This window comes from Balaenoptera physalus (assembly GCF_965194825.1).
Source record: "Balaenoptera physalus genome assembly, chromosome: 4".
Classification (NCBI taxonomy): Eukaryota; Metazoa; Chordata; class Mammalia; order Artiodactyla; family Balaenopteridae; genus Balaenoptera; species Balaenoptera physalus.
In genome coordinates, this window is record NC_138891.1 from 115336369 (window position 1) to 115351765 (window position 15397).

Genomic DNA, 15397 nt, shown 5'->3' on the forward strand with positions numbered 1-15397 from the left:
TAACAAGAAATAATAAATAATATAAATAAAATATTATAAATAATATAAATAAAATACATCCATTTTAAGGCTTGATATTCAATCTCTCTAGGGGTCCATTTTAGTTTAACTCACACTTATTCTTTCTTCCTTGTCATCAATTCGAATTTTATCTTTTTTCCAGTAGATGGTGGGTTCTGGGTGTCCCCGGGGAGGTTGGCACTCCAGGATTGCAGGCTCTCCGGCTGCCACTACAACATCTGTGGGATTTTGCCGGAAGTCATCTCGTAACACTGAAGAAAAACAATTGTAGTAAAAGAAAACTCAATGACAGTAACTTTAGCTTTCTCTTGCAAAAGGTAACTTCAAGTCTTAACTTACTTTGTTCTAATAAAATTTGCTGGTATTTACTAAGAACAGAACCACGCCCATCTTAAAATATTTTAGAGCCAATCTAAGCGCTCATCAACAGGGAAATGACTAACTCTATGATTATGAATCTTTGCTATAAAATCTGAGTTTAAAATGAGATAAGCCTAAAGAAAATAAGATGAGACGCATTCATGATATAGTTTTGACATTTAATACAAACTCAAGGTACAAAACTGTTTATGTAGTATGATCCCATTTTCTATTTAAAAAGCATATACGCATACATACATGTGTATAAATGCATTAAAATAAGTTGTTATACTTGTTATACTTAAAGCCCCGAAACAAGTCATGTGCACGTGGTCTGGGAGCATGTATGCCTGTCAGTCTGGGAGGGGAAGTGGGGTGAGAACTCCTTGAGAAAGCCCTTTCTCGTGACATGAATATGGACAAGATCCACACTGTTTTCATTACACTTCTGAAGATAGACTCATTGTTCGCCCTTGCAATGCACTAGCACCCACATACACAGGGCTACATTTTCATTCTGTCTGCATCTCCACCTGCCGAGCGACATCTGGGCAGCGTGACATACGGAGCAGAGATATCCCTTAGAGCGGTTTTGCCAGTCTGAATTTCCCCTCCTTTCATTAGGAGAACAGCAGGTTGGACCTCCGTTGTAACCTCCGAAAATCTGGCATGCCTGGCTCTCCAAATGTCACCTATCTATCTGTGTACTTTTCTTCCCCTGGCAAAATGAAAAGCCTGGAGAAATGACTCGGTCCTATCAGAGTGCAGAATGCTGGTTTTATTTAGCAAATAAGGACTATATCTATTTTAGGGTAAACATTAGAAAAAGCAGTTGAGAAAACAGGTGAAGGAGATTAAAGGGTACAAACTACCAGTTATAAAATAAATAAGTTACAAGGAAGTAATGTACAGCACAGGGAATATAGTCAATATTTTATAATAACTTTGTATGGTGTGTAATCTGTGAAAATATTTAATCACTACTTGTACACCTGAAACTAATATAATATTGTAAGTCAACAGTACTTCAATAAAAAATGTAGTTGAGACCAGCTAATATACCATATAACACAATTGCCTCTGCTTTTTGTAACTGCCTTGACTTTTCCTATTCTTTGATATTCTAACACAGACAAGTTTTTTTCCCAATGTACCTTGGGGTAAAAAAATAACACCCCCCCAACACAAATATATGGGTGTATATGCATATGTATGTGTGTTATACATGTGTACATATATATATACACACACCTACATACATATATACATATGAACACACATACATTTTCTATATATAAATTGGTCAAGCTATTTGAAATTGGTCAGCTATTTGATATCAAAATTGGGCAGCTTGTGCTAACTTGTTATGTAAATCATCTGCTGCAAATGTGGATTAGGTCAAACCAACTGCCTTTGATGTCCTGTAATGAGACCCACTTCAGCACTCTGTTTCTTTGTTGGGCCAAGTCTCCAGGTTAATTGTCATTCTCCAAATAAATAAAAATCCCCTGTCCTGAAAATAGGTCCAGAGAGACAACTGAGTGACTTTTAAGGCTTTTCTTTTCTTGTCTCTTGCAACATGGTTTTCCATCTTAATGAAGTCATGACCTTTTATGAGATTAGAGAACCTTGTCTCCTACTGAAGAAGCAGTAAGAAAGAATTCAGCACAAATTGCTCACTCTTAGTTTATAAGCTGATTAATTTACTGCTTTAGCTGCTGAGGAAGTGTGTTCCATTTTAGCACAACGAACTGCACATTTTTCCGTCCTCTTGTCTAACTGGCAAGAAGGATGTGATTTATATGCATAGGGGTTTGCTTCTGAATGGGCTGAGAGAAGTGTGCATTTAAATGTGATGTTCAGACAGGAGGGTAAGAAGGGGTTAACACTGTGGTTCCCTATTGCAGGTAAATCCTCAAGGTAGAGCAGGCTGGTGACTCCTTTATATTCGGAATACAGAACAGCTGCCTATTTATGCAATGTTAAGACCCGCAAAACCACGGTAACAGGGTGGTGAGCACGCCTACAATATCCGGTACTGGCAGCAAATGGTGTTTTGGCAGGCTCTCAATCTAGTCCGAAATGACACGTCTGGCCAGCTGCAGAACCTTCTCCAGAACTGGTCTCCTGACAGGTAAGCCAAAAAGCCTCTGCTCAAACAGATCTTAAGACCACTGCAAATGATTCAGAAACACGGTATTACATCAATCTGCAACAAGCCAAATTAAGGGGAAAAAAAAAAAAGGTCCTTTGATATGGGGGATAAAAAGGAGAAAAATATCATAACAAAGTAGGGGCTGCTGCTCTTAAACAATATAACGTGTGTTTATGGCGTTGACAAAAAAAGAAAATGACTCCCATTTGCAAATGAAGCCAAGAAATCTAACATCAACTGTAATTTTAGGCTTTCTGACTATTCACCCAGAGAGTAGAGTGAGATAATAGTGTAATTGGTACTGTACCCTCTTCAACTTGTAAAATGCTCTTTGGGGTTTATAGAGTAATTCATTTTTGCTTAGTGATACCATTTCTTTTACCCTACATCTTTGGGGGTAATAAAATGTGTTTCTTCTCTCTCTCTCTCTCTCACACAAATAAAACATGCAAGAGAAGAACAACCCTTTCAGCAGGGTCTAGCACAGCAAACAAATATAGAATCTCTCTTAGGAAATAGAAAGTCATTTTTACTCGTCTCAAATTGTATAAATGTTCTGATACCTGCTTCTGTGTTTCTGAGGTTTGTATACCCATTCACAAATATAAACAAAATAAAATGAAATATTTATTGTTTCCAATTTTTTGCTAATTATTCATTTCTGTCTTGGATTTTGCCCTCTGCTTTATGGCAAGTGATAAAGAATAGAAGGTGTTCTCTACAGTAAAGGATTTATGTATGTTAGATAACGGGAACTAAAACAGTCCTGTGAATGTAAAAAAGCAAAGCAAGTCCAAATTGAGTCTATATTTTTTTTCTCATTAAGCTCCTATTCTAGAAAGAACTGGGAGCCATATTTTCAATGTGGCTTGACAAGTAAGCCAAAACAAGAACATGCAGCAATATGTGTTTACCTAAAGCTCCAAACAAGTCTTTAAATAGGGTGAAGAGAAATAAACATGATGAACTGAAAAGAATCTGGTTAAAAAGACAAAAGCTGTGGGCAGGGTAGAGGTAAGTTGTACTTTAAAGAGAAAAAGATATAATAGGTACACTTTTGATATAGTACTTGCTTGCAGATCTAAGTTTAGAATACAAGGGTTCAAATCTCCATGGGGGAAAAATAGAAATCTAGTTGGCTAGAACCCAAATATTCATTTCTCTGTATGAGCTGAAAACACAAATGAGACTTCACTAAGCTAGTCATAACCTGGGTTAGACTTGAATTCTTTTTACATTGACATGCACAGTGACTTAGAAAGTTATTCTGGAAGATCAATAAATTCTGAATTACTACTGTGTTTGATATGATAGAGTTCATATTCATGACATAAAGATTTGTAACAAATTAATTCAATTCTACAAGAAGACACTGAATACTACAATGTGCTTGGCAGTGTCTTATAAAATGGTTAAGGAATACTGTATAAAACAGAAATGACATGACGGTGCCTGTGGTAGGCTTGTTCGCTAATGTTCCGCAATAACCTCTCCCTCTTGGTATTTATTTCTTTGTCTCATCCCCTCCCCTTAACTGTGGGCTGGACCTGGTGACATGCCTTTAATGAAGCGATGGAATGTCATTTCAAAAATTAGGTTACAAAAGGTTGTAAGTTGCATCTTTTTGGTTCTGTCTGTCCTTCTGTCTCTCTCTCTCCCTCTCTCCTCATGTGCTTCCTCTGATCATGCAAGATGCCACATTGCTCGATGTAGAGGCCCATTTGGCAATGACCTGAAGGCAGCTTTCAGCCAACGGTAAGCAAGGGACTGAGGCTTCAGTCCACATCCTTTGAGGGCTCAAATCCTGCCAGCAACTACTTAAATTTGGGAACAGAAACTTCTGCAGTTGAGCCTTTACATGAGACCACGGCCCTGACCAACATCTGCATTGCAGCGTTGCGAGAGATCCTTAGCAGAAGACTAAGTTAACTCATGTCTGGGTTCCTGACCCACCGACAGTAAGAAAATAAATGTGTGTTGTTTTAAGCTGCTAAGTTTTGTGGTAATTTGTGATACAGCAATAGGTAACTTATACAGTGCCCTGAAACAGCTTCACATCTAGGTATCCCTTTAGAGCTGACCTCCTGGACTCCTGCTTCTTACTGTCCCATATTCTTTAGCTCACCAAGTCCTCTCCCTTCTGTCCTAATTCAATAGTTCTCAAAATTCTTTTTTGCCTCAGTCAACAGAGACAAAGCAAATCATGACTCTGACATTTCATCATTTTAAAATAAATTAGCAATAATAATGAAATGAGACTGCATAATTAGCACACTTCTGAAAGATACATTTCTGACTTACAACCTACACATGCTTCCAAGCAGTTATTAAAAATGTAGAGCCTAAAAAATTATGGATGAAAGTATTCATACACACCATCAGATAAAGAAGACCATCCACAACAAATTAAACTGATCATGGGAAAGGTAATTTAAAAAGAGAGATGTAATTAAAGGCATGGTTAGCAGCAGTTGAAACCTCTGGCAACTCAAAGCAACGCTGATCACAAGGCTTCCATGCCAGCAGGATTTCTCTCTGCATGTGCACCTGAGCTGTCAGAGCTGTGCAGCAAGAGACTTCGCAGTAGACGACTGACGACTAGTTCCAAGAGATGCCCATCCAGTGCATATTTTACTTTAAGAATACAAAATTTGAGTAAATCTTGATACTTAAAAGGACCGTCAGAAGCCTTTAGTTATGCATAATATATGAAATAACAAGAATTTTTTTTTAAACTTGCTTTTTTGAATCAGCAGCACACACAGTAACACTTTGATCTCCCTATTTTAAAATTAACCGCCCTACAATAATAGCTAATATTTAATGAGTACACACTATGTGCAAAACCTGGCATCATGGATATGTCACACGTCATCTGGAATGACCTATTGTGGTGGACAAGTACAGAGTCTGAACCCTGCAGGTCTGACTCTAGACTCTACGCACAGTCATTATGCTACAATGATTTGTAATATCATCTGTATCTATTTATTTTGTCCCCACTGCCCTAGTTCAGGATGCCCTTATCTCTTCCTTAATTACTTCCAGGGTATCCTATTTAAAATTTTTCTCTGATTTCTCTTTTAATCTCTCTATTGTGGCTATTATGAGTTTGCTAAGGTGCACATATGATCACATCAATTCCTTTTTCACAACTTTTAAAATGGTTCTTAAGAAAAAATTCTCTTCTTAATGTTATATCAAATGTTGTATAGAATCAGGTCTCTGTGTTTATATTTCCATGCTCATCACATACATTTCTGCAACCCTCTTGCCGTAGACACACAGAGGAACATCTAATTATCGGTGCACATTAGCATATATGGTCTTTCTGCTTGAAAATCTTCCCCAGATACCTCTTTGTTCCCTTATTTTTTCCTATTTCTTTCTTCAAACACATACTGTTCCTTCAGTGTCAGCTTCAGATTCACTCATCTGAAAAGTTTTTTCGTTTACACTTACACGGGTCTAGGTAACCCACCAAAGGGCTCCCATCTTGAAGGGCATCAGACGAGTTCACCAAGTATACTTGACAGGTTGATTGAATTGATGAACTCCTCTTCAACGGGTGTATTGCAGTCTTTTTCTTATTGTATAAAATACACTACAGTGTTTTAATTTGATTTCAAAATGTCATTTCTGAAGAACAATTTAAGTTGGTAGGATTTAAGAGACAGTGCACTTGACTTGCCTACCTACAAGCTCGTGTATCTCTAAAATAAAAGCCAGGCAGTTCAAAAAGGTGAGAAATCAATCACTCAAAGGAACAACATATTTATGTGCAACCAATAAAACTGCTAGCACAAATTATAGAATATCATAGTAAATATTACAGTGGGTTAGGAAAAATAGTGATAGCCATTTCTACAGCTGGTACACATTATTTTCCTATCCTCAGCACCAGCAGCTCCTCTCACCATGGGGAATGATCGGGTGTAATCCCAGCCAGCCTGAAGTCCAGGTCCTCTACGCTACCTCCCAGGAAAGCACACTGTCTTGTCCTGCTGCACTAAATGGCCGTTCTTGGCAGCCATGCTGTGACCCCAGGGGGAGCTCCAGCCTCAGAATGAAACTGAGGCTCTGCACACGAGAAAAAGTACCTGGGTTCGTGATGCCATAACTGAACAAAGCAATTCTGAAGACTGTGTTAAATCTGGACTTTCTGCGTATGGGATCTAAAGGAGTTTTCTTTCATTTTTAGGCCAGTTGAAATTGAGTTTCCCCCTTCAACTGAAAGCTCTACACGGATAAGTTACAATAATTCTGTATTTTTCTGAAGTTGCAAAGACCAAAAGACCTAATAAATCTAAAGAGGAACCATCATTCACAACAAACTACTTTATTATATTTGGTACAATCAAACAAGATATGGTCAGAATGGACAGGCCAGCCACCAGCTAAATAGACAATAAGATCTGATATTTAGGGAACAAGTCATAAGTGGTTTGTTCTGCACAGAAGGGGAATGGGAAAGAAAGAACTCAGTGGGGAGACATCCTGCTACCGCTGTGCAAGCTGACACTCTGGCACCTCTGCAACATGCTGACAATTCCAAAATGAGAAGCTCTCACCCCTCATCCCACTAAGATTCCCTGTGCAAGCAAATTCACTCAGCAAATGATCCAGATAAACCAGTGGTATGAATTGGAGCATGATAAATGAACAGGGATACCCTGTGACTTGCTCATTTTCAAGTCATAGCATTTTGTGAAGCCTCGAATTCTGCAGGGAATAAAACACACAAACACACAACTCATCCAAGAGGGATGGCCAGCTCCAAATCTCTTAGCCAAGTCTTTATTCTCGAATCCTTTTTTAGCCCTGTTCTGTCCTCATCCGCAATATAATTTGAAGTCCCCCTAAGAGTGCCAAGTCTTCCTTAATGTTTTCCATTAATGTTTAAAACTTGCTGAAGGATTCTTAGAAATTGCATGGAAACATCATGCTCTCTGTAATTTGTATCCGTAACCTCTGTAATGCATATGTTCTCCTTGGGGACCAAGAGTTGAGATCATTCATAAACTCTTGGATCACATGTGGCACTGCAAACTGGTGACATCTGACCACGGCAGACTCGAGGCCTGTCTCTGGTAATCATTTCCTTTGGTTTGAGTTAAGGAGCCAGCAGTTGGCACTCCTTCAACACTTGGAAGTCCTATTTTTGGCAAAGCCTAGCATCTGATGTTTGACAGGGATCTGCATACCCTATCCATTAGCTTGTGAGGAAGTTGTGGATTGAGGCTAATTAATGTTTAATCAGTTCCTCTTTTTTCTTAAAGTGCCATTGTCCACAAAATTGTTCATGTGGGATTGATGTTTCCAGAATCACAGAAAACTCAAAGGCATGAGGGGAACTTAGAGGGTGTGTCCAAATATAATAGTACGTCAGGAGGAGAACGGTGTGTAGAATTGAGGGTACTGGCTTAAATGTGTTCAAGGCGGCCTTCCTCTACTGTAAAACAAAAACTCTCCACATCCCCAAAATGTTCTACTCTGCTACCCAACCTCCTTCCAGCACCTGCCCTTTTGCTAATTTCAACCTCAGTCACAGAGATAGCTATAACTCTGGGTACTGGAAGAAATAATACATTGAATTTAAAATTCAGAACTACACAGAATAGTCCTAAAAAAAGCATTAAGTGATGTTTCTCAAGATGGTAACAAAGGGAAACACCAGATTATTTCAAGCTAAAATACTGCCTCCTACATTCTCTAAATCTGTGTTGGGGCATTAATAAATAAATAAATAATCACAACATCTTTATAGCATTTACATTTACAGGACGATCACAAATAACCATCTGTCTGCTTCTAGCTCTTCAATCTGGTTCATGTCCCATGAGCCTCAAGTCTTCAGCTAAAGCAGTTAGGCTTCTAGGTATCAGGAAGGCTTGTTACAGGTGCTTTGTGGAATGTTTTTTTTTTTTTTTTGGCCCACTATTTCTCATTTTTTTCCCACACTCTTTCTTTTTTGCCTCATTTAGCTCTCACTGTAAGACCAAAGAAAACAAAAAATTGAAAGGGACAAATCTCTTTTACATTTTATATATATAAAATTTGTATATATATATCTGTAAAAAATTTTAATTCAATATACTTATCTATTTATTTAAGTGCACATTTAAATTTAAAATATACATAAGTATTTATTTAAATTCAAACTTCAAGATTCATTACTGCCTTAATGCTACATCTGTCAATTTGAATAAAGAAATAAAGTGCTATCAAGTAAATATTAATGTGCTGCTTTATTCTGGATCCCAATAGATTACTACTCTCCTCCCGCCTTGTTAGTCCTTATCTGAAGGCATTAGCTTTTACAGCATTCTAACACTGCACAGTTCACAGAGGTACACAGTCTGAGCAGCTGTGCACCTCTGTCATTTCACCCTTTCCTAGTATCAATGGGTTAGTGCTCTGATATTTCTCTCCCATGGTGTATTCTGATGTGCCTGATCAGCATGAATTACAATGCCAAGTAACTGCCAGATGTCATGAGTTATAAACTCAGTAGTCTAAGGATTATTACACATTAGGGCACCCTACAGTGTAAGGGTGTCCTGGAATTTATGTGTTATTTATTACCTATTGGCAAGGTCTCAAAGTAATCTCACCCCTGCTGATGAAATGAGGGTTGGAAGGAGAAGAAGGTCAAGGTCAACCTTCCTTGTCAAGAATGCCAGTTACTTTGAAACTACTATTGCTCTATCTTTTTTCCCATCTACCTGAAACTCAACAAATTTCTGTATAAGTGAGCTACATGTTACAATGGGCTTTCAACATGATTCCGCTGATTTCACAATTTCCATCATTTCACCTATTTTAACAACACATTTCATAACCATAATCACTAGCGGTCTGATTTAGTGTAACAATGAATCTCACCATAATTCATGAACTTAAAAATGACCACTGGGAGAGTATGCTGTTTATTTCCCTCTTTTACACAGGAACATAGACCAAAGCATAACTGCATGAGACTTACTTGAATTCAAATGCAACAATGAAAGTATTTTTTATAAATTTGTGGAGGTGACCACTCTGTAGTATATATAGCTGTTGAACTATAATGCTGTATACCTGAAATTTACATAATAAAAAAATCATGTTCCACATGCCTGTGGGCTCTTTAGTCTTTCCTATCTAATATTAAGATTTGCATACGTCCACACTGCAAAATATGGGCATTACTGTAATCTGTCAGGAATTTTGCTGAAATGGATGTAATTTGACCTTTGGGAAATGTTCTATTTGATTACTACATGACAAGAACTTTGAAATGTTTCCTAATCCAGAACATAGCATATTTATTTTTTAATTAGCTGATTAAAAAAAAGCTCTATCATCTCTCTACTCTATCCCAAAGACCCAGTAACCTTCTTTTCTTTTGCCACCCAATGAATTCTGAATGCTGCGGTTAACATTCAGCAATCTCATTACCCATCTACCGTAAATCTTCAAAATCATCACCGTATTTTGACAGCTAAGCAGGAGAAGAGGAAGCAAGAAGCATATCCAAGCACTTTTTATGAATGCAAATGTGCTAAAGACCACATTTAAATTATTTCAGAAAATTCACATTACATCATTGACAACAACCAGCAAACAATGTGCTTGAACCTATGAGTAGCACAATTTCTTTTATTCCTGATGCTAACTCCACAGGCCCCCATCCAACCTTGCCATATACTCTGTGAAAACAAACTGATACCAAAGAACAAATGATGGATAGCTTTTTAAGGTGTAAGTGATATTGAGTTCTCATGATGAAAATTTATTATAAGTATGTTTTCCCCAAAAGTATTTAAATATTTTAAAATTCACGTAAACTCTAATCAAACCTTCATATCTTACATGAAACTAGAAAGAAGTCATATTAAGCATGGAGGTTTAGAGAAAAATCCCCCTCTTCCTCATACCCTGTAGCCTTTGGTCAGCCACAGAGTATATGCTCAGCAATAAGGGAATAAATCAAATTGCCCTCTGAGTCTTTTGCTATATTTTTATTTTCTGGGCTCCATGGTTATTCCTAGGACTAAGACTCAGTACAATTTTACTCTCAAAATAGTCATGGATAAAAAATAAACAGAGCCACTTCCTTCCTGCTTGGTGAGGTGCCAACTCCCTATACGGAGATAACCACCTAGTTGCATGTGATTGTTTTAGCTTCTCTGCCTGGGAGGGTACCGAAACTTAATAAGTGAGATTTATCAGAAAGTCTGCCAAACCTTTATTGTTTAGTTCTAATCAAAGCTATTTGTGATGCCAGATTATTAAAATTCACAAATTATTATAATTCACAAATTATTATAATTCCTAATTTGGGCCATTTTCATGCACCACATATCAGCCACTTCACCCCACTCTTCCCCAAACTTTCTACAAATGGTAAAATTAGAAACTTTTTTCTTGATACTCTCAATGAACAATCAAATTATAACTGTTCTGAATGTAAGCAAAATACTTGTATTAAATGTGGGCCAAATAAGAAAATCTGAGGTTGGCAAATGGGTTAATTTTCAAAATGAATTAGTGGATCCTAAATAATCAGATGTTACATATATTTATCCAGTGATGTCTAAAGCACATGGCTAATACAGCCCTTGAAATGGTTTTTTCCACATTTACGTAAAAGGAAGACCTTTGCTTCAGTAAGCTTCTAGGAGATAATGGCTTCAGTTCATCACTGGGAATGTTGTCAGTTGATAAAAGTGCTGGGTATGGAGTTTGGACTATAAGACTTCTCATTTCCCTGCTAAAATCACAAGTAGCTGGGGAAAAATTTATTCATTCCTTCTGAAATCTAAAATCTTTAACCTTACCTATTATTATTTTATCTTCCATACCAAACATTTGAGAAAGTAAATGGAAGAATTCTTCGTAATTATGCCAGGACAGTTCCAGGAAATCCAAGCAGAATGTTAACTACCCTCCTCTTTTCTTCAGTGTGGTTTATTCTCTAAAAATCTCTACTGCCCACACTGGCCCTTCCTCAGGTCCTGGAACATAGCAAGCTCTTTTCCATCTTAGGACCTTCACACTATTTTCTATTTCTAGGTGCACTCTAGTTCCTCTCCACTGTTTGCCCAGTTCCTTTGATGATACCTAGAACTTCCATTTAATAAATGTTTATGGAACTATTACTTTTTGACGGGGAGGCAATATGGCATTGTGGTTAAAATAATGGGCTTAGTCAGAGGCCTGGGTTTGAGGCTCGGCTCTGCTACTTTATTAACTTGATGGTCTTAAGTCTCAGCCACGTTAAGGCTCACCTTCTTCATCTGTAAAATGGGGATATTAAAGTTTATGTCTTTGGATAGTTATGAAGAATAAAGAAAGCAATCTTTGTAAAGCACATTGTGAAGCAAAGGAAACACTTCAGAAATAACAATTATTATTGTTGTTAGGAATTAAGAATGCTAATAAACAAAAAAGGGACCCTGAACCCTATCTTCAAGAACCCTATCCTGTGTATAAAATAATTCCTCTTTTAAGGTCTTGAGGGTCAGACAGTCAAATACTATGCAGTTGGTACTGGATGGTGATAATTACTATGAGTGAGTACTACCGGATTTAGGATTTATATATAACAGTATAATTCTAAAGTCAAATGTATTTAGGTATCATTATTTATGTTGTAAAGTATTATCTGGGCAATAAAATATCATTGGTTCCTCCAAATCAAAAAGTTTAACCCAGCTCATTTCTAAAAGGTGATTTTAATATGATATTTAATTTTGCTTTGTATAATTGATGCCAAGTAAATTAGATATTTTCACTTTTCAGTCAGTTCTAGTTGTAACTACTAATTTGAGATAACAGAAGACTTTTTTAAATCATTGGTTTCTTTTTTATTTAAAAAGTAGGTACTGAATATTTTGATGGTACAGGTGCTATGTATCTATCACACTTAGAAGTACAAGATATTTCAAGCAGAGATCTTGCCCTCAGGGTGCTAAAGAGATTTAGGAAAGTTACCAAAATATAAGTCAAAAATCACAATCTGAAAGAAAACAAAGCATGCAGCATCATAGAACCACATTGAAAATGTATTAGGATACAAAGGAGGTAAACTGGTTTCAACAAGAAAGTCATTTTATCGGGGCCAGCTTCAGAGCTGGGTTTGAAACATGCACGGTATGCTTTAATTAATTACAAAAAGAAACATGCTGGAATGTGCTTGCATGTACAAAAAACAATCTCTGGAAGGACACACAAGAAACTAATAATAACAAAGCCTTTGCAGAGAAAAACAAAAGTGGGAAGTGAGGGATGAGAGAGGAAGACTTCACTATATGCACTTCATACATTTCGATTTTTGAACCCTGTAAGTGTATTAATTACTTACTAATATGCATATTTTACAATGTATAAAGAAAAATAATTTTGACTAAGAGTGTTTTGAAAGTATACCATCTGCTGCAGCTGGATTCAACACAAAGAGTTGGGAGGAGGGTATGGAAACCTGGTTTCTCACAAGAGTCACTCAGTGACACAAACTGCAAGTTTACAGAAAATTGGTGCTTTCAAATATAAATGCCAACAAAGTACCTGTAGAATGGTAATAAGTCTGACCTTTGAGATCAAAATATATAACTCGATTAATTAGTTATTTTCTAAGGTAGAATAAATATTCAGAGAAATTTAATGTTAAGAAGGTTTCTTCATTTAAGATGAATTGAAGGCCAACTCTGAGCTAGGTACAAGAGATAGAAAGGTGAGTAAGATGACAACCTTCTGATCTAGACCTAGGCCTCTTAAGTGCCTCAACAGAGGACTGAATAAAAAATGAGGAAGTTATAGGGGAAGGAGCAAGCAGTGGTGACTGCTCTAGATGAGAGAGGCTTAAAGCCATCACATATATTCACTGTCAACACATGATCCATAAAAGGCAAAATATCACTTATTTTTGGTGCTGGGAAAACTGGACAGCTACATGTAAAAGAATGAAATTAGAATACTCCCTAACGCCATACACCAAAATAAACTCAAAATGGATTCGAGACCTAAATGTAAGACTGGACACTATAAAACTCTTAGAGGAAAACATAGGAAGAACACTCTTTGACATAAATCACAGCAAGATCTTTTTTGATCCACCTCCTAGAGTTATGGAAATAAAAACAACAATAAACAAATGGGACCTAATGAAACTTCAAAGCTTTTGCACAGCAAAGGAAACCATAAACAAGACGAAAAGACAACCCTCAGAATGGGAGAAAATATTTGCAAATGAATCAACGGACAAAGGATTAATCTCCAAAATATATAAACAGCTCATTCAGCTCAATATTAAAGAAACAAACAACCCAATCCAAAAATGGGAAAAGACCTAAATAGACATTTCTCCAAAGAAGACATACAGACGGCCACGAAGCACATGAAAAGATGCTCAACATCACTAATTATTAGAGAAATGCAAATCAAAACTACAATGAGGTATCACCTCACACCAGTTAGAATGGGCATCATCAGAAAATCTACAAACAACAAATGCTGGATAGGGTGTGGAGAAAAGGGAACCCTCTTGCACTGTTGGTGGGAATGTAAATTGATACAGCCACTATGGAGAACAATATGAAGGTTCCTTAAAAAACTAAAAATAGAATTACCATATGACCCAGCAATCCCACTACTGGGCATATACCCAGAGAAAACCGTAATTCAAAAAGACATATGCACCCCAATGTTCATTGCAGCACTATTTACAATAGCCAGGTCATGGAAGCAACCTAAATGCCCATTGACAGACGAATGGATAAAGAAGTTGTGGTACATATATACAATGGAATATTACTCAGCCATAAAAAGGAACGAAATTGAGTCATTTGTTGAGACGTGGATGGATCTAGAGACTGTCATGCAGAGTGAAGAAAGGCAGAAAGAGAAAAACAAATATCGTATATTAACACATGTATGTGGAACCTAGAAAAATGGTACAGATGAATCGGGTTGCAGGGCAGAAGTTGAGACACAGATGTAGAGAACAAACGTATGGACACCAAGGGGGGAAAACTGCGGTGGGGTGGGGATGGTGGTGTGCTGAATTGGGCGATTGGGATTGACATGTATACAGTGATGTGTATAAAATTGATGACTGATTAAAAAAAAAAATCACTTATTTTAAAAAAGTTCCTCATTTCTCCCAAATTATAAGTTGTGATTCTATAAGCCCACTTTAAATATGTGAATCAAGAAAATTGTAAATGATTTCTCTTTTAAAAATAAAAACTTACCTTCATTTGAAGTTTCTTCATGGAGTTTTATTTAGAGAAAATGTGAAAAACTTTAACTTTATAAAAATTTTGGTTTATTTTCCTTGATATGTCTATGCCTTTTATACTCATATGATTTGAGTGTATAAAAACATCATGAGTTTTTTATTTTAAAACTTGGAAAAAAAGGATAAAAAAAGATTAAGTATAATGATCCATTAATATAGTTTTCCTTATAGAAAGATGGTGGTGTATCATAAAATGAATTATAGTCCATCTTAAACAATACAATTAGCTCAAGGAATCTTTCTCTATACCAGTAAACTCAATTTTGTCTAATTCTTAGGTTTATGATAATTTCAGCTCCTTAAAATGTTAGTTAAAACTCACTAAATGCATCTGGAGAGGTAACAGCTTCGTTACTGTAATATGATGTAAAGAAAAAGAAAACACCTTATTATCATTTAATTGTTTTCAAAACTGAATATATTTGTATAATAAAACGTTCACTGTATATTTTCAATAGTCTTCAAAAATTAAGCAGCCCAGTAACTAGAAAATGTTATTTTCTAAAAATAATTTTGTTCCTGAAGAGTCCTGGTTCTGTTTTTCTGTTCTTTTTCCATTAGATAAAGTGGCCATCTTA

At 36.6% G+C, this 15397-nt stretch overlaps 1 protein-coding gene across 12 annotated transcripts in view; it reads right to left on the minus strand.

The window, feature by feature from the left end:
• The window catches only part of ROBO2 (roundabout guidance receptor 2), a 1245885-nt gene that overhangs the window by 163573 nt on the left and 1066915 nt on the right, over nucleotides 1–15397 (minus strand). For all 12 annotated transcript variants that reach the window (XM_082460293.1, XM_082460300.1, XM_082460302.1 and 9 more), the window contains exon 3: nucleotides 115–272. In XM_082460293.1, coding sequence (XP_082316419.1) covers nucleotides 115–272 — 158 coding nt within the window. The remainder of the gene's footprint in view (nucleotides 1–114; nucleotides 273–15397) is intronic.